This window comes from Eschrichtius robustus, chromosome 1 (assembly GCF_028021215.1).
Source record: "Eschrichtius robustus isolate mEscRob2 chromosome 1, mEscRob2.pri, whole genome shotgun sequence".
NCBI lineage: Eukaryota > Metazoa > Chordata > Mammalia > Artiodactyla > Eschrichtiidae > Eschrichtius > Eschrichtius robustus.
The window spans coordinates 71,546,830-71,571,492 of record NC_090824.1 but is presented as its reverse complement, the minus strand read 5'-3'; the positions used below and the strand labels follow the sequence as shown (position 1 = coordinate 71,571,492).

The window sequence follows — 24,663 nt, the reverse complement described above, 5'->3', positions numbered from 1 at the left end:
GGTTATCAACATGGAATGCTCCAGAAAAGTAAAAGGGGGTGATGACTAGATGACTGAAAAGTTAGTTCAGTGAGTTAAGGAACTAAGAGGATAACAATGAATTTTAAGGGAATTGGGTAACTTCAAGAGCAGCAGAATGCTGAAAAAATAGGAACTCAAGTGTACAGATTACCCGTTCAAGAAACTTGATGGCTATGGAAAGGGGAGAGAGGCAGAAACCACAAGGTTATTATCAAAATCAAAGAAAGGATTTAGTCTTTTGTAATTTAAGATAAATAAGAACTGTATATATTTCTAAGCCAAAGAGAAAGATCTACTGAAAAACTTAAAAGATAGAAAAAAAAAGAGATAATAAAACAAGAGTCTGAAAAAGGTAAAAAGAAACAAGATAAATGATAGCCTCAAAAGAGGAAGAGAAAATTCTCTCTCTAGAAATGTAGGCAAGGATTAAAGTTGAAATTACAGAGTAATCTGAAGTATAAAAGAAGTTGATGGAGGTCTTTGAAGAGAATCTAAGTAAATTGTAAAGCACATTCATTTACAGAGTATGAAGGTATTGGGGTGAATTTCTAGGCTGACGGAGACAAAAAAAGTTCGAAAAGTAGGCACAGGACAGAAAGCTAAATAGAGATAAACAAAAGGATAACAACAACAAGAGCTGGTTCAGTCAGAAATATATGTTAGACTGGGAAACAGAATCAATTGGCCCTATTTTAGTCTTTTATCTAGGGATGCTCAGCAACCCCAGAGCAAAAGTACATAAAGTGGATGATAATAAAAGCATGAGGCTGAGCTATATAAGATCTTACATTTATACTGTAAATACTGACAGTTCAAGAAAAACAAAGATAACACATTTTTAAAGATTTTCAAGAACAGAAATGGATATCATAAAATTGAAAAAAGTAAAACACTAACGATATGATTAGTGTACAGTGTAGCACATTCATTGCTACCTTGGAAATGTCATCCATTCTTAATTTAAAATCATTTAATTCTATTTTAATTCCGCATGTATCCTTCTCTTTAACAGTGTCTTAATGTAAAACATCTTACACCAAACAGCTTTGGGTTCCAGCTTTAAACAGAGCCGCATAAATTAGTAGTCATTTAAATTAATGCTGAAAAATATTATGAGAAAATAGTTACTTTAATAACTTCAAAATTTAAAACTACTCCAAACATAACGGCTTTTTACATTAAAAAATCTTAACTATATGGTCAAGTATCTTGTAGGTAAAATAATTCTCTAAAAACTGTATACATCCACTACCATTTAGGAGTTTTGGTCATTGATGTAGGTTTGAATATGTAGTAACTGGAGATTTAGAAACTCCTTTTAATGATGGGTGTCATCCATCTTAAGATAAATAAAAATAAATAAAAATCCAAATGACTTGACAGACTAAATGGGCCTCCATAATCTAGCTCTTGCCTAACTCTCCAGCTTTATCCCTTATCATTAAGAAGAGATTTGACCTTAAATATCTTTGTATCTTCTGTACATAGTAAAATGCCCAGTATATAATCCATACTTAATAAGTACTTGCTAGCTACATACATGGATAAATAAATGTTGGAAAAACTGGAAATCTTTACCTTGGTTAACACTAAATTTAAAGAAAAACGTGAAAAATTACTCATCAGGATACATTAAAATTCCAATTTGTATTTCTTACTTATATATAACTTTTATTAAATACGACCATAGTCTAAATATGTTTTAATTGCTTATATAGACAAATCTTAAAGCTATTTTATAAGCATAAAAATTAAAAGCACGATTTGAGCACACTGAAGTCAAGCACATAATAACACTTTCAAAATAAAATTCAATACAAGAAACTTTAAAAACAAGTCAAATATGGGAAAATTACCTTCATTCAAAGGAATTTTTTTGTCATAATAGGATATGGTAAAAAGACCATGCATGGGCTTTGGAGTCAGATAAACCTGTATCAAACCTGTCTCTATCAGCTGTGTGAAAATATTATAATATAGATTTTTCTAAAATAATAATGTAAGAATGATATGCAAACCCAAATCTCACATAAATGAGCACTAAAACTAAGGGATGATTTAAGAAACATGTAAATCATAAGCATACCAAAATAAAATGTTTTAAGTCACAAATTTTAAGCCATAATTTTGAGCCAGAAAATTAAATTTAAATGTTAAACTTTAAAATGAAACCAAATACAAACCCACATACTCTTATCCCTTGTAATCCAGGAAGCCACAACTACCACAGTTTTCCTTTTTACACAGCAGTGACTAAACAAACTTCCTCTACTGTATCATTTATATATTGAGAAATGTACAGATGTATTTTGTCTTATTCTACCAGATTATTTCCAGAGATCTTTTGCCAGTAAAACATACTAATAAAATGTATGATTAGAAAAGAAGTCAAAATTGTTATTACATAATTTATTAAAAACATATTGGCTCTATAAAAAGTCAATTATATTTCTTCCTGTATGTGAAATAATATAATTTCCATTAATAACTGAGTACAGAATAAAAAAACATAAAATAGTAAAGTAAAAACTAATTAATTTAAAGAGAGAAATGAAGTTCATTAACTAGAATAATTTTTCATGGACCATAAAATGAGAAGATTCAAAGTTGATAAGCATAAAATTATCTCAAAATATTTTATAGGAAAATATTTACCACTTGGATAATTTTGTTCTAGGTATGTAATTTCTTTAATGTGTAATCCTCAAAAAGATGAAGTTTTGATTTAGCAAAATTTTCCAAATTGTTCAGTATATTGTCATTCACATGTACATACCACCTAACATAGTTTACATTTTAAGCTAATTGTGTCCTCCAGGATCAATGGACTTCATTTTGATATAATCCAATGAACTGGTATTACTTAGAATTTTATTAAACCTACTGCTTCATATTTATTCCTTAAAAATCAATTCTTGCAGGTACGAAAATATTTATCTTACTATAATGAATATACTGATGCTGATATTCCTTAGGGTACAGACTGCTTCCTACAGACTTCCCTAGAACATAAAATTAAACATGAATCTAGTTTTCCTGGTGGTTTATCTTTTGAAATTATAATTTGGGGGCTCAGTCCGGTCAACGCAATAACTAGGACGGACTACTTTCTGCCACTTTGCAGAAAGAGTTTTAACACACTGAATTCACAGCCAACCACATGTTTAGTTAATTCTTTGACTAAGCAGAGCAAAATGCATTTTTGCAACATTTACTTTTGTTTTTAATATTTGCTTTCAGCTTTCATTTAAGACACATATCTTAAACATAATCAGAATCATGACAGATTAGATGTAAAATCTGACTGAATGAGAGAAGGTAAGGATGTCTCCAAGATTTCTGGCCTTAGAAAACCGGAAGGATGAAGCTGCAATAAGATGGAGAAGATTGTGGGAGAAGTAGATTTTGAGATTTGAGAGAAAAATCAGAAAATTTAAAATCATATCTAATTCTAACATACTTATTAGACATACAAGTGATATCAAGTGGGCAGTCGCATCATTAGTCTAGAGTCCAGGTGAAAAAGTCCATAATGGATATAAACATTTGGTAGTCATCAAAGAACAGATGGTTATTTGAAGCCATGACACTGGATAAGATCACCAAGGGAGTAAACATGTATAGAAAAAAGGAGAGAGTGGTCCAAGACTGAGCTCAGAGAAATGAGAACAAACCAACAAAGGAAACTTGAGGCTGCAATTAGTTAGGTAGAGGTATGCTGGATGCAGAAAGAAATGTTTCAAAGAAGAGGCAGTGATCACTATGTCAAATACTGCTGATTGTATATAGAGATAAGAACTGAGAATCCACCTCTGAATTATCCTCATTAAAGTCACCAATGACCCTGACAAGAACAGTTTCACTGGAAGGATGGGGTCAAAATTCTAATTGGAATAGCTTTTAAAGAAAAATGGGAGAGGAACTGGAGACAGCACAAGTATGGACAGATAGTTTGAAGCATTTTACTGTTAACGGCCTGGTAATTGGAACAGGCAGTGGGATAAAGAGAATATGCTTTTTCTCTTTTTTAACACTGGAGAAATACAGTATGTTTGCAGGTTGAAAAAAAATAGAATGGGGGGGAATTGGTAACACAAGAAAGAGAAGAAAGAATTTCTAAACGATATCTGAGTACCTAAGAGGGAATGGAATCTAGAATAAAAGTAAAGGATTGGCCTTTCCTGGGGCAGGGACAGTTTCTCAGAATAATAAGAGAAAATATAGACCATATAGGTACTGATACAGTTAGGTTGCTAGATCTACTGGTGGAAGCTTGTGAAATTTCTTTTAATTACTTTTTTTCTCGGTGAAATAGGACATAAGATTGTCAATTAGGAATGCAGAGGATGTTTTACAATTGATACTTAAATTCATCATATACTGTGTGGCCTGCTGTCTTAGTTCCAAAGAAAAGTGAAAATGTTACACATGAGAAGGCAGTTAGGGTTATTTTCAGCATTCACAGCCTATCTCAAATTGTTCCATTTCCCAAAACCATATCCTAATATAAACAGAGATAACCCTTAGTCATCTGTATCCTAGACAAATACACATTCCTCTTTTATAAACTGCCAACTTTCAATATTACTCTCATTCCAACTAGACTTCATCATCTCTACAGGTTCTAAGTATCTAAAATAAGTCCATTGCTCTAAAGATTAGGCCCATAGTATTTAATCATTCTAGAATTAAATTACCTTTTGCAAAGTTGCTCATTTTATTTTTTCCTACAGCATCTAGTATTTTTATATATTCAAAGGTATAACATTTTAAATACAAAATTGAATTTACTCAATACTATAACAGATATTCACTAATATTTTATATTTTCAACAAAGCAACCCCCAAATCAATATGATCTTAATTACATTTATTGTCCTCAAGGGCACATTCACACAAAACAAAATCACATGTACTGTTGTTCTTCCTATTATAGTATTAGATGATTCTTAAATATTTAATATGTAATATTTAATAGATAAGGAATTTGAATACAGCATTAAGTTTATACACTGATTATAACAAAATATAGACATACCATAAAAAAGAATTTTACTATAATGGCAATCAAGAATTTTTGTGATGACTCACGGAAAATATGAATATTTGTTAAGGAATGTAAAGCAATAAATCAGACCCCTGAAAGACACTCTTAGTAAAACTATAACATTAAATTCTCTTAGATCTTTCATGGAAGCTGCATGAATTAAAGTGTTTAAGGCCTTCACAGAAGTAATCAAAAATTTTAACTTAAAAAACAAGCCTTATGAATCATCATCTATATTACTAAATATCTAGCTTTATCATTCAGTACACTATGACTCTTTTTGACTAACAGAAAAAGAATTTTCAGAAGTCTTAGTATCTTGAAAAATATCATGAAAGCCAAGTATTAAATATTCTGTATGCCACCTGCTTTATTCCTACTGAAGCCCTGATCAATATTTTTAATGTACAAGAATGAAGGAGAGACTAATGAATTATGTTAATTTTTAAGTCTTAATACAAAGAAGCCCATATGCTTCATATGCAATTTAATCTGCTTATATATTATAAAATCATGTCCCTAGTTTTTATCTCAACCATATGGGTGAAAAACAAACAAACAAAGCTCTGCATACATTCAGGGGTATCACAGAGCATATTTTTTGGCTACGTAAGTAAAAATATCCACATAGCTGAGATAGGAAGGACACCTTAGAACCTCCATAAGTCCATTAACCAAAAGAGGTGATTGGCTGAAAACTCATTCCTATATATAATAACAAGTATCGTTTATAATTATCTACTAAAAATATGAACCTATATAAAAAGGCATTTATAAAGTATGAAAGAATATATATGAAATTATTTATATTAATTATCCTAAAGGATGAGGAGAGGTTAACTTTCTCTGTATTGCCTACATTTTATAATAATCAGTTATTATGAGAAAAAAAATTTTTGAAAAAAATCCTTATAGCAATGTTTCCTTTTTGCCACCCCATTAATGTAATTTATTTTACATTAAAATCTTTGCTGTAAACTTAGTATTATTAAACATAACAAACACGGGAAGAAGAAGGAGATGAAAAAAGATAAGAGTCATAAAATGCTTACTATATGTCAGGTATTATGTGACATGCTTTTACATTTTTTCCTTTTGTGATACCTAGACCAACATTTTATAACTATGCAAGAAGTACTAATCACACACAGATGAGAAAATTAGAGGTCCAAGAAGATTAAATGATTTGACCAAAATCACACAACTAGTTAAGTGGCAGAGCTCGGATTCAAACTCTGCTCTGTCTGACACCACATGTTCTCTAGGAGTCTTATATTCCATCTCACATCCCCATAAAGCATTAAAAAGTACTGAATTGATTTGATATTTTCTTAATAAACTCCACTGTGTAATATTCAAAGCATATTATCTTCATAAAAACTTTGATTATAGTAAGTACTATCACAGTGATTTGACTAGATCTTACTAACCTTAAGTCTACAGTTTAACAAATCTCTAGAGCAGTGGTTATATATGATTTAAAATGTGAAAGACAAATCTTACAATGCTAAATGAAGAATAATCAAATGATTTCATGTAAAAAACTTCGTAGACAAGGCAAAATTTCAAACTCTCCTAATGTCTAATAGCAATATGAAGACAGGAAATACATAGACGATATCAAGGTTCTATGTTTACAGAGGTCTGGTCAGAACAGAAAACTTGTTTTTAGTCTCTATTTTGCTTAATTATTACAGTTTCACTTTCAATGGCAAAATTGAAATTTGAAGCATTTCCAGATGAACAGGGAAAATTATCAATCCATAAAAAATATCTAATTATTTCTCAGTGATGGGTCAAATGTGGCAGTTTGGTGAATCTTACCTAAATTTTGAATACTGTATTTTTTAACTCAAATTTATAAGCAGTCTGATGCAAAGAGTTATAGAATAACAGTAAACAAACAGGTTCATCATTAACTTTCTATATCACAAATCATTTTAACTTTCACTATCTTATTTTCCTCAGCTGTAAAACAGATATAAGAATTCCTGCCTATACCGACATTTTAAGCATAGAGATGTAAGATCTAATTAAGGCATGATTAGCAAACTACTTTTATGTAGTGCTTACTTACTTTTATTAAGTTTTAGTTATACAGTTCTAGACTTTTAAAAACAAGACTATCATTTTTCCCATTAATGGTCAAGAGATGGTTTAAATATACACATAAAGAAAATCAGAGCCTGGCTCTTTAAAAGATACTTAATTTAGCTGTTACTTGAAATGTTTCCTAAACCCAAAATTTCTTCAAAATTTTCCTCAAACAGAATTGTATTTGTTCTGCATATTTTAAGTAGTCAAAAAATGTACATAGTCCTTACCTATATTATTTATCCCTTTCATTTAGGGAAATTATCCTGCTCACAATGCAGTTTCTACTCATTTTTAATGCAATCTGCTGAAGTATTTGAAGGGTTTTCAGAAAAATTTTTAATAAAAGCAATATTTTAAAAAATCAAAGAAAAAAATTTGTTCAAGAAACCTGGAATATGATTTCAGAGTGCAGTCATACTGTCATAAAGGGGCAATATTTATTGCAGTTTGCTTTAAATGGTTTTATAAATGGTATATAGACATAGAACCTCAAGGCTTTTCCTATTAATATATATACATTTTCTAAAAATAAAAACACCATTTTCAATTCTTAATTATTTTACTAAACCATTTTGGTTATACCAAATATATTAGCATTATTATTCCTTAACAAAAATACATGATTACATTTCACATTCATAATCATCTGTCAAACTATATACTGCTTACTTGTAATTCTCATTAATTTTCACAAACTTTAGAGAATAAGTTAGTTACTAAGAGGGACCCCATGTAGATAATTTCAATGGCAAAAAAATTTGCCATTGGGCTGAAAACAAGGATTTACAAAGTAAAGGGTCTGTCAGCATTCTAAGCCCACCAGCAAAAGATTATAAAATAAAAGTAGCAGCCTTCCACCGTAAAATTACTAATCTTACTAATACAGTACATTAAACATGCCATTTGAGATATATGCCAACCAAAACTGCCACATATGGCATATTTAGCTTATTATCACAGTTTGTGTTTTCACATCTAGAGTCATTCTAGTTTTTAAATAAGATGTCAAATATACCAGTGTAGCTAAAAATGTGATAAAGCTTTCAAAGGAACATACCATTCCTTAAACAGAATAGGTACATACTTCAGAAGAAACAATGTCAAACATTACTGTAAAGAAAACATGGCTGGAAATTTTCAGTTGAGAATACATGTGTAAATGTAAAATAGAATATCATCTTAAAGGCAGAATTCGTAAAAGACGTTCAATTTAAATAAATGTCACTTTGAAACAATTCACAAACCCAAAGTTTCTTCAAAGACTTTCTCAGAAGGAATTGTATTGGTTCTGCAATGTATGCAGTCACCTTACCTATATTATTTATCCCTTAAAGAACAAGTTATGTTACCATGCCATGATATGCACATCAATTTGAAGGCAATGAGACTCTGCTTATGCTTCCTTTTCATATTGAAGTCAACCTTGAGTTATACAACTGGTATTATTGAATTATAAATAGCATTTAAATAAAGATTACACAATGAATATTTTTATTTCAAATTCCCATCTGGTGCTTAATGTCACTTCAGCTGTTCAATTTTTTAATGTTTCTCTACACAACTAGCCAATAATTTCACAAATAAATATAAATGCTAGATAGATTTTTAATCTCATTTTCTAAATGTAAAACAGTGCCATATTTTTCACAGTCACTTTTTAAACTCATCTGGATTTGACAGATTATCAATTAAGACTAATTTTTATATGAAATAAATATTTATCAATGATGGAGAATCCTGCTGAAATTCAATAATCAATTGAAATGCCAAACAAAATAATATATGACAGAGAATCCACTAACAATGAATAATGAAAGTTTCAACTTTCATTTTCATTGACATAACACACACCAATGTCTCTATCACATACCAAAACTTTAGTGTTTGAACACTGCCAAAAAATTAAAATTCACACATTAAAATTGCATATGTTGTGCAAATCACTAATTTTCATCAAATTAAAAATAAATGTTCATATACCAAGAGAGCTAGAAACTAGGCCTACATATTCATAATTTAAGGAATGAGAAAATTTTTATCAGATCTATGATTCTAAACAGCTATTAATCAAAGGCAAACTAGTAAAAGAAACCACTTGAGTCATTAACTTTAAATTCACCTGCATAGGCAACAGGTTATATAAGAGTGAACAAATGTCAAAAACGGATTTCTATCTCCAGAGCTTTCCTGAATATGGGAAAACATTCCTCACTGACATTTTCATTCACTAAGTTCCACACTTTTTTTCTTCTACCCTCAGCACATAGTTGCTTAATAAAAAGATAGCTTTCATATTTCTTAACATTTCTTTTACCTCTAGTAGTTTTTTCCTTTCTTTCTAAACAAATTAGTCTTCTCTTTAATTCTACTTATATAACCGAGGCAGAAAGCCAGACTCCCCAATCTACTATTTAACTCTGCTTCTATATAACTAGGGCAATCCTTCCTCCAAAGTACAAGTATCACTATTTATATTTATACAAATACATATATTTTAATTACAGTACCACTCTCATTCATCTTATAGACATAACAAATGTACTTTTTCTTTAAAATATTTCTTCCTATTGAATGTCTCCAAATTAAATATTTTTCCATAAAACTCTTTTCTTTTACATTTTTAATACATTTTCTCTTATCTGTACAAATATCGATAGTATCTCCCTACTCCCACTCTCTCCCCACCGCAATATCTACTTTGTATCCCAGTAATACCAAACTACTTTTGGACCCCTGAATATACCAGGAATTTTTCATAACTCCATGGATACATATATTGTCTCTGCTTCAAATGACCTTCCACTCTTGTCCACCAAGCAAATTAAAATTCAACACTCAAAACTCTGTCAGCTCCTCCTTGAAGTCCTTTTTGAAGTATACCCTCTTCTCTCAAGATCTTGCCACTGACAGAGGCAGTTTCAACTTCAAGACATAATTCTATCATTATACAACTATCAAATTTCATTATAACCAGGTATTTGTCTTTATTGTTTCTTATTGCTCCCTTGCTTGAGAGTAAGATCTTCAGAAAACTGTATATCTCGTTCTAACCCCAAAGGAAACGCATAAATGTCCATCAGAATGTTAAAATCTGGCCATGGTGGCAGAGAAGGGCAGGGGAAGCAGCCAAGTAAACATTTAGAGTTATTTTAACCCATCATTATTCTCCATCAGCTTTTTTTTTCTCCATCAGCTTTTTAAAAAATAAATCAAATTTATAAAAATGTAAGGGACTAAGCCTGAAACTAAATATATTTATTAAATCTTAGAAGTTTCATTGGTTTATTGCAGCAAAAATCAAACAATGTGTTAATATAAGATAAACACTAATATTTCATACATTTCTCTAAATTCTGTTTAAAAAGTATTTAAAAGACTTTGAAGAAAACCAAATTCAATAACTTTCCTATTAATTTCAAATAAAGTGTTCGAGTTAGTCAAACTCAAAGCATATAAATTCCAATCTACTACATAGTTGGTATACTCTTCTCCTGAGTAAATAAGAAAAATTAATAGTCCAGCTTCTAAAAGTCCTAATGTATTTATACATGTCTACTTCCCCACTATAGGTGGGGAAGGAGATATTAAAATATATTAAAAACAAAACATTTACTAATCATATTTTTAATAAAGTAACCTCAATTTAGTGGTTAGTAATCTTTGATTTTCAAGGTATCTCAAGAAAAGTCATCAGTAGATTGTTCCTTACTGCACAGGTAGCCATGTGGCAATAAGTAAACTATAATGTGATATAACTATCAAATCTTGTAATATAGGTACTTTTTATTACTTTATTAATAAATAAATATTAGTTAATCTCATGTTTCTTAAGACAGAGTATTTTTAAATTGATCTTCATCTGGGAGACGGCTTTGAAGTACTCTCCATAATACTAGCTTTCAGTTTTCTGAAAGTTTCCGGACAACATGCTAAATAGAAAACAAAATTCTACTCTTCTTTCATAAGACCTGGCCCATATTTGTCTTAATACTTCTATGGTCTTTCCTTGTTTGTTTGAATTTTGAACTCATTAGTTTACTTATCCGAAATACAGATGTTTTGCACACACATATACCCCCCCCACACACACCCCTAAGTAAACTAGAAATATAATACAAAATTAAAGATGAATTGCCTTCTACATTCATTGTATTGATATCACTCCACTATAGTAAACTAGAAATATAATGAAAAACTGAAGATTGCCTTCTATATCCATCACATTCACAAATGAAGCCTCAGATTGGTCATTCATTCAATCACACATTCATTCACTTATATTTCAAATGCCACAGATGTTTAAAGCACTGGGCTATATGCTGAACATACAGCAGGCATGAAGGATGACGTAAATTCCTTCATATCAATGAAGCTTAATTCTACTATTCAACTGTAGTAAGACTATGACAAATTTTTTTGTTTTAACTTAAATCCGTGAAGGAAAAATATCTTCAAAATCACGTTAAGTGACTTTTATAATTATGTTAGAAAGTAGCCCTTAAGCCTATAATGCAATGCAAAGAGCATCAGAATTCTAATTAACCGAGAAGTGGACCAATTTGATGAAATGGATAGACAAAAAAGAGAAAATAATTATGTTTTTAAATTAATAATTATGTTCTTAAATTAATAATTATTATATATCTTCATTTGTACTTAGATTGCCTTACAATTACGCTCATGCTTATTTGTTAATCATAATACTCTGTCCTTTTAAAACCAACTGTTATGAATACCTAGACAAATATGCAATACTTAAGGAAATTTTATAAGTCATAAAAATATGGAAAATACATATATCCCCCAAAACAGAATTTGACTTAGAAAGTCTATATAATTTTTTTTAGCAATGTCAATACTCTGTTTAACCAAAAATGAAGAAATTAAAAAGTTGAGCTAAGGAACAAAGGAAGGAAGAAAAAAAGAAGAAACTTTGAAAGACGTTTGAAAGAAACAAAAAAAATAACTTTGCAAATGAAGTAACAAAGCTGTAAAAATCAAATAACCCTGAATACTGCCATTTTCAAACAGTACAATTATGAAAATACAGAAATGACCAGGTTATATTCTGGGCAATATAATCTACCATATCTTTGTTTTTTAACATGTGGTACTGATAAAGAGTACCTGTCTTTGGCCTTTCAGTGTAGCAAATCAACAACAACAAAAATTATTGTAAAATAACTACTGTGCTTTCAACTTAGTTTAAAAAAGCGGGGGCGGGGGGAGGAGTATTTATTTTAAAACTAGGAGAGAGAAGAAGTGAAGACTTATTTCCTCAGAGAGGCATATTCAAAAAGAAGAGGAAAAAAAAAAAAGAGTAAAGCAAAACAAAAAAGAGAATGAAGTATCTACTATAATTGTACCACAAATTCAGAAAACATATTTAAAAGTTGCAGGACAATTATTTGCCTATATCACTCTTGGTATCTTGGTTTTCTCAACTATTAAATGAAGATTCTGGAAGAGATCGCACCTAAGCGCCATTTCTTTCATCTAGTTCCACAATTCCATTATTTTTCCAATCCCTTTAAACGAAAAAAAAAAAAAAAAGCCTCTTCGATATTCCTAAGTGTCCTCAGTAAGTCATTGACATATATCAGAGATGCAATATAAAAAATATTTTTAAACAAAACTTAAGGACACAATAACAATCAAAGCACAACATTTTAGGGTGAAGTAAAACATACCCATATTACTTTACAAAGAAAAGATGCTTCGTAATAATTCTAAGTCATAATGACCATAGGACACCTGGACTCATAGGAAGCAGCTGATAAATACTTATATTGACAAGAGAAAAACTACCAGACAGATTTCAGAGTGAAGACTGAAACTAGATTTTTTTTTTAAAAGTACTTTTCTGACTTAAAAAAATTAGTCTTAGAAAATTAAAAACACAGGAGTTATACAAAGAATAATTAAAACTATGTATGTGAATGAAAGGTCTCCAAGTAGAAGCTCAACTGCTTCCAACAATAATTCCTTCAAAAACAAGTATTTCAAGAATGAATATAACCAAAATTGAAAAGCTGCAGTTATTCAAAAATATTTAGTAACATAAAACAAAAACACATACTGAATTCTCTACTATTGTGTTAATAAAATGCACTACCCCTTTCCTTCTTTTCTGTCCTTCCCTCTATCTAGTAAATCTTAAAATAAAGTCACCGCCCAATCTAAGTACTAGAGCAGCAAATTATTAACAATTTAAATGAAGACAACTTTCTTCAAGATAAGAATGATTTCTAAAAATTCAATCAAACTGAGAGTAGTATTTATTATATCTATCCTAGCGGAAATGCAGGATTTGAACTCTTATCTAATTAATAAGTTCATTGTGTGAAAATTTATCCTACAATCAAATTATGGGGCCTTCAACGTGTAACTGTTCTCAAAAATCTTTCAAAGAGAAAGAAAAGTTATTCTTCAAAGCTTCAAAAAGTATGCCAAGCTTCTCAAGGAAAGTAAGAAACACTACAGTCTAAAACTTAAAAATTACTGAGTTCAGAATAAAATTCATTGGATATGACAAATATACTGAACATCAGTAAGACATAAAACAGGTCTTAAAATAAGAAAAATATTAATTTTAAATATCAATTATTAAATGAGTATAAAAATGGTAAAAAATGTTTTATTTTCCACACCAAGTAATCTTACCTGAATCATTTTGCTGTTAAAAAACTCAAGATACTGATTTCATTTTTCATCTGGTCCTGTCAACGATGCTATGACAGGCCCTGCAGGAAGCAGCAAAAGATCAATGATGGAGTGCAGATATTATGTGTTTTCATGATCAAGTTTGTCATGGAAAAGGATATCCATATAGTGGTTTGAAACCTAGCAAATGTTGAAAATATCTCAAAAAGTTTGTCAGTTACATAGTAATCTTTATTTTCTATTTTCTAGTCTTAAAATGTTTATTCTTATTCAATATCTTCTTTATCAAAACTTCTTAGATGTGAAATTTTAAAGAATATTTTTACATTGATGAGAATTAATAAGAAAACAACATTCCACAATGTCAAAAATGAAAAATCTTGATTGAAAAATGAAATATGTTTAAAAGTGGAGGAATGATTCTCTCCACTTCTAGAGATGATTATTTTAATCTTATTTTCCACAATTACTATAATTACCAATAAATTACCTATTATTCATAATCTAATTAAGCTAAAATTTAGAAGCTTTTTCTTACAAACAGCAACTTCAGAATCAAATAGTTATTGGCCACTCTGGTAAAAATTCCTTCAATAAAAGTATATAGATTCCAAAAAATCTGCAAACTCTAAAACTTAATTACTCTTGGGTAATTGACAAGTTATAGTCAATGGATACCAAAAAAATTCAAGTTAGTAAAACTAATAAAAAAAGTCATAATAATAAAACTGCTTCACAAAGACTCTAAATGATATTTTAAAATTCTGAATTATTTTAAAATAGTATAGCACTTTGCCAGATTTAATTTAAAGACATTTTTTCCTTTCAAAGGCCAATTGATCAACAGGACTGTGATGAGACATCTACATTAATTGGGAATACTATTAGAACATACAAGAAACTTCTATATGTGTCATGGAAGCATACTGTCAGTATTTCAAATAGATCAAGAAATTTAAAACAAAAGAAATGAATGACTGACTTTTTTAGAGTTTTTATTTAATCAAATTTTAATTTACTTATAATAAATTGTGGTAAAGAACCACTTCAACAGCACTCCTATACTAAGCTGAAGCATCCTAAAAACATTTTTAACATACTATGCCTGTCTTGTTTATTGGAACACGTCAAAACACTCAGCAAAGTTTGCCTGTCAAAGTCCCTAACATGCTAAAAAGATACAACTTAATTTTACATAGGTTCTTTCTCTTATAAAAATAAATAAATGTTAATCTAAGATAATAAAAAAAAGAACTACAATGTACTTCCACTTATTTCCGCTCACTCATGATCTGAAAATATACTTGTGGAATAGCGAACTTTAAATACTTCCTACTTGAGGTTATTTTCTCTTTATTTCTATACCTAAAGCCCCTATCTCCTTTTCATGTAGATTCTATCAGATTCATGGAAATCATTTTAGTTTCAAATATTGCCATATAAAAAATGGAAAATGTGATGCCATATCCTTAAAGAACAGGATGAAGAAAACAGAAATTTTACCAACCCAAGCATCAGGAAGTATTGAAAAGCACTGCTTCATTTCTTGCATGTTACATTTTATACCGTGACACTTCAGTCTCTGAGGGTCAGGTTAATTAAGCTCCATAGCAGCTGCAGTGCAATGTGAGACACATACTGCTACAGTTCCCACCAGTCCAGTCCAATTACCTGTAGTATTCCAGCACTGGACAAGTGACAACCAACCTCTTCTCTCTAGTCACTTGCTTCCACTGGTCTACCGATAAATGTTAGAACAAACTAACCTCTTTTTGGAAAAGACTGCAAAGCTGAATGCACCTGCTGCAGGCTGCAGTGATGAGTCCCAGAGAGATGTTTGTCAGTCAGATCTCTGCAGATGTTGTTTAACTTTATGCTAGAGCTTCATCCAAAGATGGAAATGAGATGGCAATCAAGTACAAATCTCCCACCCTCATCCCCCCAATTTTATTCGGAAAGCTGCACTTGCTCATGAAAGTTATCCTTTAAAACACAGCTCCACTGAACTGGAAACAACTGAGACTAAACTCTAAGTAAAAAAAAAAAAAAAAAATGATTAGGTGCTGAATTTTAGTTAACAAGTGGCATAACTGTGTTCAGCAAATGTTATTTGTAATATTTAAGAGCAAAAATTAATTTTCTTAAGCCAGAGCAAAACAAAACAAAAGAACCAAACTATAAAAAGACATGTTTCTAACTGGTGGTTTCTTGCTCGGTTTTTAGTGATACCACATACTCCTTAGAGTTCCCAAGACACAGATCGTTTTTCCTCTTTGTGTATTATACGAAACACCTTCAATACATAAATATTGAACTATGTCACCAACTGTGCTCACTATTTTTAAACTATTCCTGAAATCCTTTGGGGGTGATATTTGCAAGACAATGTTGTTAGACGTACTATATTACCTCACAATGTCACAAATTTTAAATGAGCTATTTTTCCAAAATCTAGAAGGCTTCAAAGAGCAAATTTCAAAGTGACATTGTGCTATATAATTCATGAAAACACTGACACTGTAAAGGCATAACTTACTAAATCGATAATAGAAGATATAACATCCGGATGAAATTTAAAAAAGAATCAAATAAAATGAATAGCTAAGATTCTTAATGCTAATTCAATCTTTCTAAAAAATTTCATACCACAAAACATTTGCTTTCATGGGTTAAGTATAAAAATTATAACTTTCGGAAAGTACAATATAGATTGTGCTATGCCAGTAACATTCCTTCATGTGTTGGGATTTCCTATTGCTTAAAATGAGAAATAAAGTATTAAAAATGCAGCAAATTTTCAGACAGATATTAATGTATAAGTGAAAGCTTATGGCTCCTCCCACAATTGAGGATAGAGACAGACAAAACATAAAATAACCCACAACCACAGGCAGCATGACAAACATAAATATTACAACTTTAAAGAAAAACACATTATGTGTCAGCAACTCTTTGACAATTCTAAAACCAAAGGTATAGCACAGTGTAATGACAGCTACCCTATTAAATTCAACAATATTGGAAATTATACTTTATTTTCTACCTGTTACAATTATATTTACCTGCTAATTTTGCCTTAAAATATATGCCAGTAAATTTCTAAGATGCAAAGCATCTTAGATCAAAGAAAAGAGTATAGACTGCAACTTTCAGAAGCTATAACAAAAGTATTTACATTGTACTACCAATACAATAATACTCTTCCTTCAACAATGTAAACAAAAGTGATCTATTTCAAACTTCATAAACTCCTCTTATTTCCAAAAGAATTATCATTCTTATACAATCCCAACCCTAATGGTTAAATTGGCCACTGAATTTTCCCCATGTCAAAATTAAGGCAGTGTGGGGTATTTCCTTCACTAAAAGAAAATTTCACTTACATTCTGCTTTTTCATGATTTTTAAAGATTTCACAAATAAATAGTTTGTGATTTTTTAAAAAAGCAACACCCAAGTTGGACAGTGATAAATTAAGATACAATAAATCTAGGAATAATGAGTTCAAATTTTAATTTAAGGACCAAAAAAGGAAATAATTTCTTTTAAATGTGATGCAGTTTTATAGCCACAAGTATGAAAACAGTTTAAAACACACACAAATATATGCTAAGATTATAGAGAATTCCTGTTTGATATAATGAATATCTCCAGTGTCATATAATGGAATAAAATAGGTACACTATGAAGTGTTCTAAAATCTAAGGCATACATGAAAATATTTATTTTATATATCCTTTACTATTCCCAATGAATAATGTATTCAATAAATTTTCCCAATTATCTACCTGAACCATTCATTAAATGATTTTAACAGATAAAATCAATCTATTTATCAACAAAACCAAACATCTTCAGATGCCAAATAAAGGAATAAAAGAATACTATCCTATTGCCATCCTGAAAATGCATACAGTAATGTGTTTCCCAAAATGAGAAAGCTGTTTTTTAATTAAAAGGCATTAACTTTGGGTAACCTAATTATAAAAAGGATATATAAATAAATCAAATTAGGTGGCTTTAATCAAGTAAGAATAAAAGATATATTCATAAACCACAGGTAATAAGTTAGTATTTTGTAAGATTTAGATTTTTAGTAATAGATAAATGAATTACACAGCACAGCAAAAAAATGAATCTACTTATCGATCTTTTTCTTCCGATTACGGTAATTGATAAATGTACTTTTACACTCCTCATCATACAATTTCCCCAAATTATTTTATTATATATGACATGCTAAAATACACAATGTAATATACAGTTCTATAAATTCTAAATTCATACCAATTAATGTGCAAAAAATGTTTTCTTCATCTCAACCATAAATATTAAAAATTACTCAGAAAAGCAAGGTTGCTTAAGAGATTACTTAAGCAATGTCTGTACTCTGTAATATATACCCTGAAGAAAGTTTTTCTCAAATACACCAGTATTTTAAGTGAACCTTCTGAACACAATTGCATTGTTTTAAAACTTAGGTATTTGAGAAAATCCATTAAGTTATACAACTGAAGTGCACTTATCCCCAAATATTCTGTCTTACAAATAAGAAACAGAAAAATGCTTCATGAAATAAACATCGGGCATATTCATTGTAAAGGAATATGAGTCATAAGTACATATATGAAACACACAAAAAAGGGCTTTAATTACTGCATAATCCTACAAGAAAGTCCTTATAACTAGGCAGTATAAATCACAGCTTTATAATTTAGTTCATTTGAGATGAGCAAGGTAAGTATCCCTTAAATATATCTGAGTAAGAGAAGTTGAAAGTAGCTCAGAGGCTGCTATGTTTAAGAATACCAGGACCTCAGATAATTCCACAGGCTTATGGTCAAGTATGAACAGAAAGACTATTAAAGTCTGTCAGAAGAAGAGAGATGTATCTGTCTGAACAGGCAATAACCTAGTTAAAATCGTGTTTACATACAAAGTGTTCAGAATTATTAAAGCTTCTTATAAATTACAGGGCTTTATTTTATCCTTACAATTGATTCCATAGTTTGTGACTGGTTTCCACCTGTTACAGGCAGAGTATAAGCCTTCTTTTATCCAGACATTTCAACTCACATTTGATCAGGTTACGTCACTACACACACAAAATTTTATTCAACGCATTCCAGTTTTCCATTTTTTCCAACGGATATTCTTGCTCTATATGAATAACATGCCTCAGAACTATAAATAAAATAAGCAATTTCAATGTAATAAGAAAAAAATACACAACTGTGGACTAAAAACAAAAGATCTAATTCTAGTTGCACCCTTTCCAACCCACTGAAAATACACTATATTCAAATGAAAAGGCATTTAATTTACTATTTGGAATATCCTTGATAAACACCAATTTTCTGTAACATCCCTGCACATCTGATACCCTCATGTATAATGCAAAAAAAGCTATTTCATTTTCATCTATTGACAGTGAATTTAATTTACCATTGCAGCTCTTTTCCTAGAACTATAACATTATTAATTCTGCAATCAAGCTCTTTTGAATGCTTTTATTTGCACTAAGGATTTTCACAATTCCACATTGATTTTTTTCATCATAACATACCTTTTAAATATAAGAATGTGAATATGTCAGCAAACTTTCTTAATGCATAAGGAAAGTTTCAGAGACAAGGAAAGCCATCTACAAAACTACACTCACAGAAAACAAACTTTCGTAGGACATCATATCTAACAGATTACACCTTAGTTTAATAAATGTAATGTTTACCAAACATACTACATTTAATTTACATAACTAAATGATAGTTCCAACCATTCTAAAACCTTCTTATGCAGTACAGTGGTCCACTTTCTACCACCAAGCGATTGGCTATGAAAAAGAAATCCTCCAAATGTTTTGCTTACATTCATACCAGATGTCTTTGCTGTACTAAAGAACTCTTACTGAATTAGATCACTGAAAGCAAATCAGCTTTTCTTTCCTACCAAGAAAAAAAAATAAGCAGTGTCGGTCCCCTCAGCACTGAATAAATATTTTTTATGGCCATAAATATGAAATAACCAAAAAAAAAATGGCAGAAGCTACATGTAGGTAAAAGCAAATCAATTAATGTTTTATCTAGCAGATACACTATTCAATTATGGAGATTTTCCAATGAAACTTAAAATCCATATATTAAGTAGCAAAATGATTTTAAAAAGATAAAGATTAATGCACAGAACTATAAACAGTTTAAATTTTAAAAACACACTGAAAAGTACAAAAAAAATAAATTATACCACCTAGGAAACTTGCCATACTCCACTGGGGTACAGTACCTGTAGTACCACACAAACTGTTAACATATTTTGATCAAATACAGCTCTTGATACAGCTCTTAAGCAACACAAATTTTGAAGTATTATTTTACTTCTTACATAATAATATATTTCCTTGTCACAATTATATTAAAAACACAATATTTTAAAAATCTGAAGAGGCAGCACTTGTCCTCTTCACTCCAGGGCCAACAAACAAAGCAATGAAGCAGAAAGAGGTACATAATGGATTTAGAAAGTAAATGGTCCATTCTTTAAGAAGCCTGTCTACCCCCTCTTCTGAATTCACTCTAGACTAATTGTCATTACAATTATGTCTGAAAACTTCAGAAGAACCCTATTTCCTGATGCCAGCTGTCTAAGTTTCTATCTTTAAATTTTAGAGTTTTTTTCCCTAATTAGAAAGAAGTGTTTAGAAATACCCAGAAGATTCATCTCAAAATTGGGTCTACATCATAGACAGAATATCAATTATAGAAACAAAACATAACCAAGAGTGAAAATACTCTTAAAATTTTTCCACAAGTACTCTAATACATCAAATAAATAAATAATCTACACTATTAAGAATTCTTTCAATACAGCACACAACACAGGTAGATCTTTTATTTCCTTGGGGATTTATCAAACAATCTCTTCACCATTGCACCTACCTGGGTAAAAATCTTTGGACTTAGACAGCTTGATGGTGGCTCCAGTTTCTTTTTGCAACTGAACAATTGTCTGTCCTCCCTTCCCAATTATAGATCCAGCAGCATAACTAGGTATGAGAACCTTTAGAAAATACTGGCCGTCTTCTGAAAAATGCAAGGAAATATACTTCGTTAACACAATAATTTTAAACTTTGTATCCTCCCTCCACCCTCAAGAGAGAAAAAGAGCGATTAAAACATTGGGCATATAGCTGCAGGAAATATGGGGTTAAATTTTTTTTTTTTAAAGAACGAAAATAAGCCAATTACACTGAAAAATAAATATGTACGAAATGTTTCCCATTCTGTAGAATTTATACTTTCAAACTTGGAATTAAAATCTAAACATGTTCTATTATTTTGCAGCACTGTAGAAACTGATGACTAAATTCCAGTTGTTATTCCAAACATGGAAGTCTTCCAATTCTATCTGTAGTTACTATGGTAAAACAAAATGAACTGACCCTTTAACAAAACTTCAGAGATTTATACCATGACAAACCTTAACTTAACATATTGCTAAATAAATAAATAAAAGGACAGTAAATAGTGATGAGCTATATTTGTTTAACATGAGCAAACACATAAGGACTACAATTAGCCATTGCCTATATCCTACCTAAAGTATGCAAAACAACCATTCTCCTACCAAATAATCCACCCAAACTGTAGGGTGTATTCCAAGCCTTCAATAACTGCCAGGAAATAACTCAAAGTGATGTGGACTGGCAAATCTAACTAATCCTGGAGTATTTCTTTAGCACTCCTTAGTCTACTATGATCTCGTTTAAGCTCATTAATTAAAGGACCTTAAGAAGAATTTTGCCAATACTAAAAAGCTTAGGAGTCATTTACATCAAATACACTTAAAAGTGACCAGATAATGTTCCTTCTCCAAAAGAATCACAATTATTAAAACGAAGGGGGTAGATGAACCAAGAAAGATTGAAATGTTTTAGAAAATAAAGCCAACTCCATAAACTTTAATTTCCGTCAAACTGATCATGTCTTAAATAGGAAACACCCCGGTAAATCCAGCTTCCTTATGTGAATGAACGTTCCAAATTTTTCGGGTGTGCCATTCGCAAGACCCCCATCCGTCTCTAATGTACGTGCTGTAGATAAATTCACCTCTGCCTCGATGCATTGGGTGCATTGTTAAGATGACTCCAGTGCAAATGAAGACGCGAGACCGGTCCCGTTAAAACTCATCTTCCCAGGAAGCGCAGGATGTTAACGAACAAGTCAGAGTACCAGACACCCCCACCCTCGTATGCACACCCCTGAAGACAAATCAGTGAAATATTTGCACCGACAATGTAAGTGCGGTAAGAGTATGCACTCTTCCAGATTTTGCATACTACTTGTGGCCCAAACCAAGGGGATGAAGAGAGCAAAACTCTCCGGTGCCCCAATCATTTGCTCTCCGCTACCCAAGTGCCATTTATTTATTTATTTAATCAGACTGTTAAATGCAGCGCGCATCTTCGGGCGGCCATCACCTCACTCGGGGTCATCCTCCTCCTCCTTAACGGACCCCCTTGCCCAGGTCTAGGATATTTAAATGGTCAGCCTTTCGACCGATTAAATGGAAAGATAGGTCTATTCCGAAAAACCGGTCGCCATTTTGATGAATGATAAACATAGAAATGGAAATGTGTCGGGGCCGGCGAGATGCGGGGCAGGTGCAGGGGAGGGGGCGCGAGGCAGGGCGCGGGAGCCGCCGGGTTCGGGCTGGAGGTGTCCGGGCCGCGGGAGGGAGGGAGGGAGGGCGGCGGGAGGGAGGGAGGCAGGGGCGGGCGGCGGGGGATGGGGCCAGCGGGGAGGTGGAAGCGATACCCACCGCCCGTATTGGTCCTCTTGGTGCTGCCGGCTTCAGGGGGGGCTTCCAGCGGCCTTTTCCGCGAGTCCGGCGGGTCCAGGTCTATGGGAACCCCAGTGTGGGTCCCGTTCTGCTGGATGGGAGCTGCCGCCATCATGTTTGCAGTTCCTGCCGCTTCTACGGGGAGAAGGTTCTCCCTTTTGTTTTGGCTTTTTCTTTTCTTTTTTTTCTTTTTTTTTTTTTTTTTTTTTTTTTTTGCTTTTGGGGTTTCTTAAGGTTGTTTTGTTTTTGTTTTTTTTAATCGGATCAATAGAAATCTCTTTAGGAAAAAAAAGCAATGTTGCTGGTTTGTTCTCACTGGGGAGGGGGCAGGGCTGAGGAGCAGCTGCAGTGCAGTGTCAGAAAGGAGACAGGGGAATGGAGGGGGTGTGAGAGACGGAGGGTGAAAGAAGGAGAAGAAAGGAGAGAGGGGGAGAGAGTGGAGAAGGGAGAGGGGCGAGTGAATGAGCGGGAGGAGGGGAGCGGGGAGGACGGGCAGAGGGAGTGGGAGAGCGCGAGGGCTGGCGGGGCGCAGGGAGAAGCCGAGGAGGAGGGGAGAGTGAGGGAAAGAGTGAATGAGCAGGAGGAGGGGAAAGAGGTGGACGCGGAGAGAAGAGTGAGCGGCGGAGGAGGGCAGGAGCCGGGAAGGAGCGCGGCGGTCCCCGCGCCGCGCTAGCGCTGCGCTCGCTCCCGCTGCTGGTGCTGCCGCCGCCGCCGCCGGAGCGGTTCTGCCGTTGCCTGGGCTGCTCGGCGCTGCTGCTGCTGCTGCTGCCGCCCGGTCTCGCTCATTATTTCTCCCGCTTGTTGGCGGGGGGGGGGGGGGGGGCAGGCGGGGAGGGAGGGGGATGGCTGCGAGGGGAGGGTAGTGAGGGGTTGAGTTCGCAGACTCCCACACACTTCGAGCTCGGGTCCCTGCCTCTCAGCAGCGCCGCCGCCGCCGCCTCCCGACGCCGAAGTCTCAGCCTGCGGGGGCGGGGGCGGGGGGGCCAGTGCGGGGGGCGAGAGTGTGCGTGTCGGCGCGGGAGTGAGCGCGCGCGGGCTGAGAGCGTGCGCGGGGGCGCGCGCCGGCGGCGGGGGCGGAGACGGGGGCCGGGGCGCTCCTGTGGGAAGGGAGGGGGTGAAAGGTCGCGGGTCCCCGGCAACACGGCTCAGGCAAACGTAAGCGGCTAGTCGCAGAAACCGAGGGGTCCAAGAAACCCGCTAGGCTGGAAGGCGGGAAGTAGATATTACTGACAGCCGTGCCAGCCAATAATATGGAAACGTGAGAAAGGCTCTTCAGGCCCCTTCCCAATCGGGAAACTTGGGTATGAGAGGGAGTGAAGGGGCGGGGTGGGATGTCGCTCCAGCCGGGACTGGAGCGGCGACAATTTTGGCTAGTCTGAGAAGGGCATTCGAGTGACCGTTGACAAAAGGTGGGACAGCGTCAAGGCTGAGGAAAAAACCTTAACTGTGGGCTTCCAGGACTTCTAGCTGGGTACATCAGTTTTTATTTTTAAGAGTTAGGTAAAAGACAGCGTCTCACTCAAGGGCGGTTCTACGGGAGATTTCATCACAAGAGTATTACACTGTGTGACTTCGTTAGGGAACTTAAAAGTGTCACTCGCCGCCTTAAATCCTTTCGGAAACAAGCCAGCATATAAATAAATAAAGCTAGGTATGGGTATCCCCTTCACGAGCCGCCGAGAAGCGGACTAAAGACAGGCAACAGCTGAGTGTGTATCCAAAACTAAATACTGAACGAACTATGAATACGAGTAAAATTCAGTGCAATGTGCACAGCTTATGATTATACAGATCTTGGATATATAACGAACCGGAACCACAACCTAGAACACTACAGGAAAAAAAAAAATATGTATTTGGAGTAGATGCTGAAAGTCTGAAAAGACTCCGTTTACAGATGAGTAAAGTGACTCAGTAAAGTATTTTGCTCAAGGTCATCCATCAAGTTAGTAGTTTAATTAAATCAGTGTGCTAGGAGGCAGTGATAGTGGAAAAGCA

At 33.3% G+C, this 24,663-nt stretch overlaps 1 protein-coding gene across 2 annotated transcripts in view; it reads right to left on the bottom strand.

Moving 5' to 3' along the window:
• Nucleotides 1-22,857, bottom strand: part of NOVA1 (NOVA alternative splicing regulator 1) — a 138,610-nt gene extending 115,753 nt beyond the window's left edge. The window contains exons 1-2 of one of the 2 annotated variants that reach the window (XM_068546705.1): nt 22,645-22,857; nt 20,763-20,906 (exon numbers count right to left, since the gene is read on the bottom strand). In XM_068546705.1, coding sequence (XP_068402806.1) covers nt 20,763-20,906; nt 22,645-22,780 — 280 coding nt within the window. In that variant the 5' untranslated portion in view covers nt 22,781-22,857. Of the gene's footprint in view, nt 1-13,828; nt 13,892-20,762; nt 20,907-22,644 lie in introns of those variants that run through there. The other variant, XM_068546724.1, reaches the window with a different exon arrangement.
• Nucleotides 22,858-24,663: the final 1,806 nt, after the last annotated feature.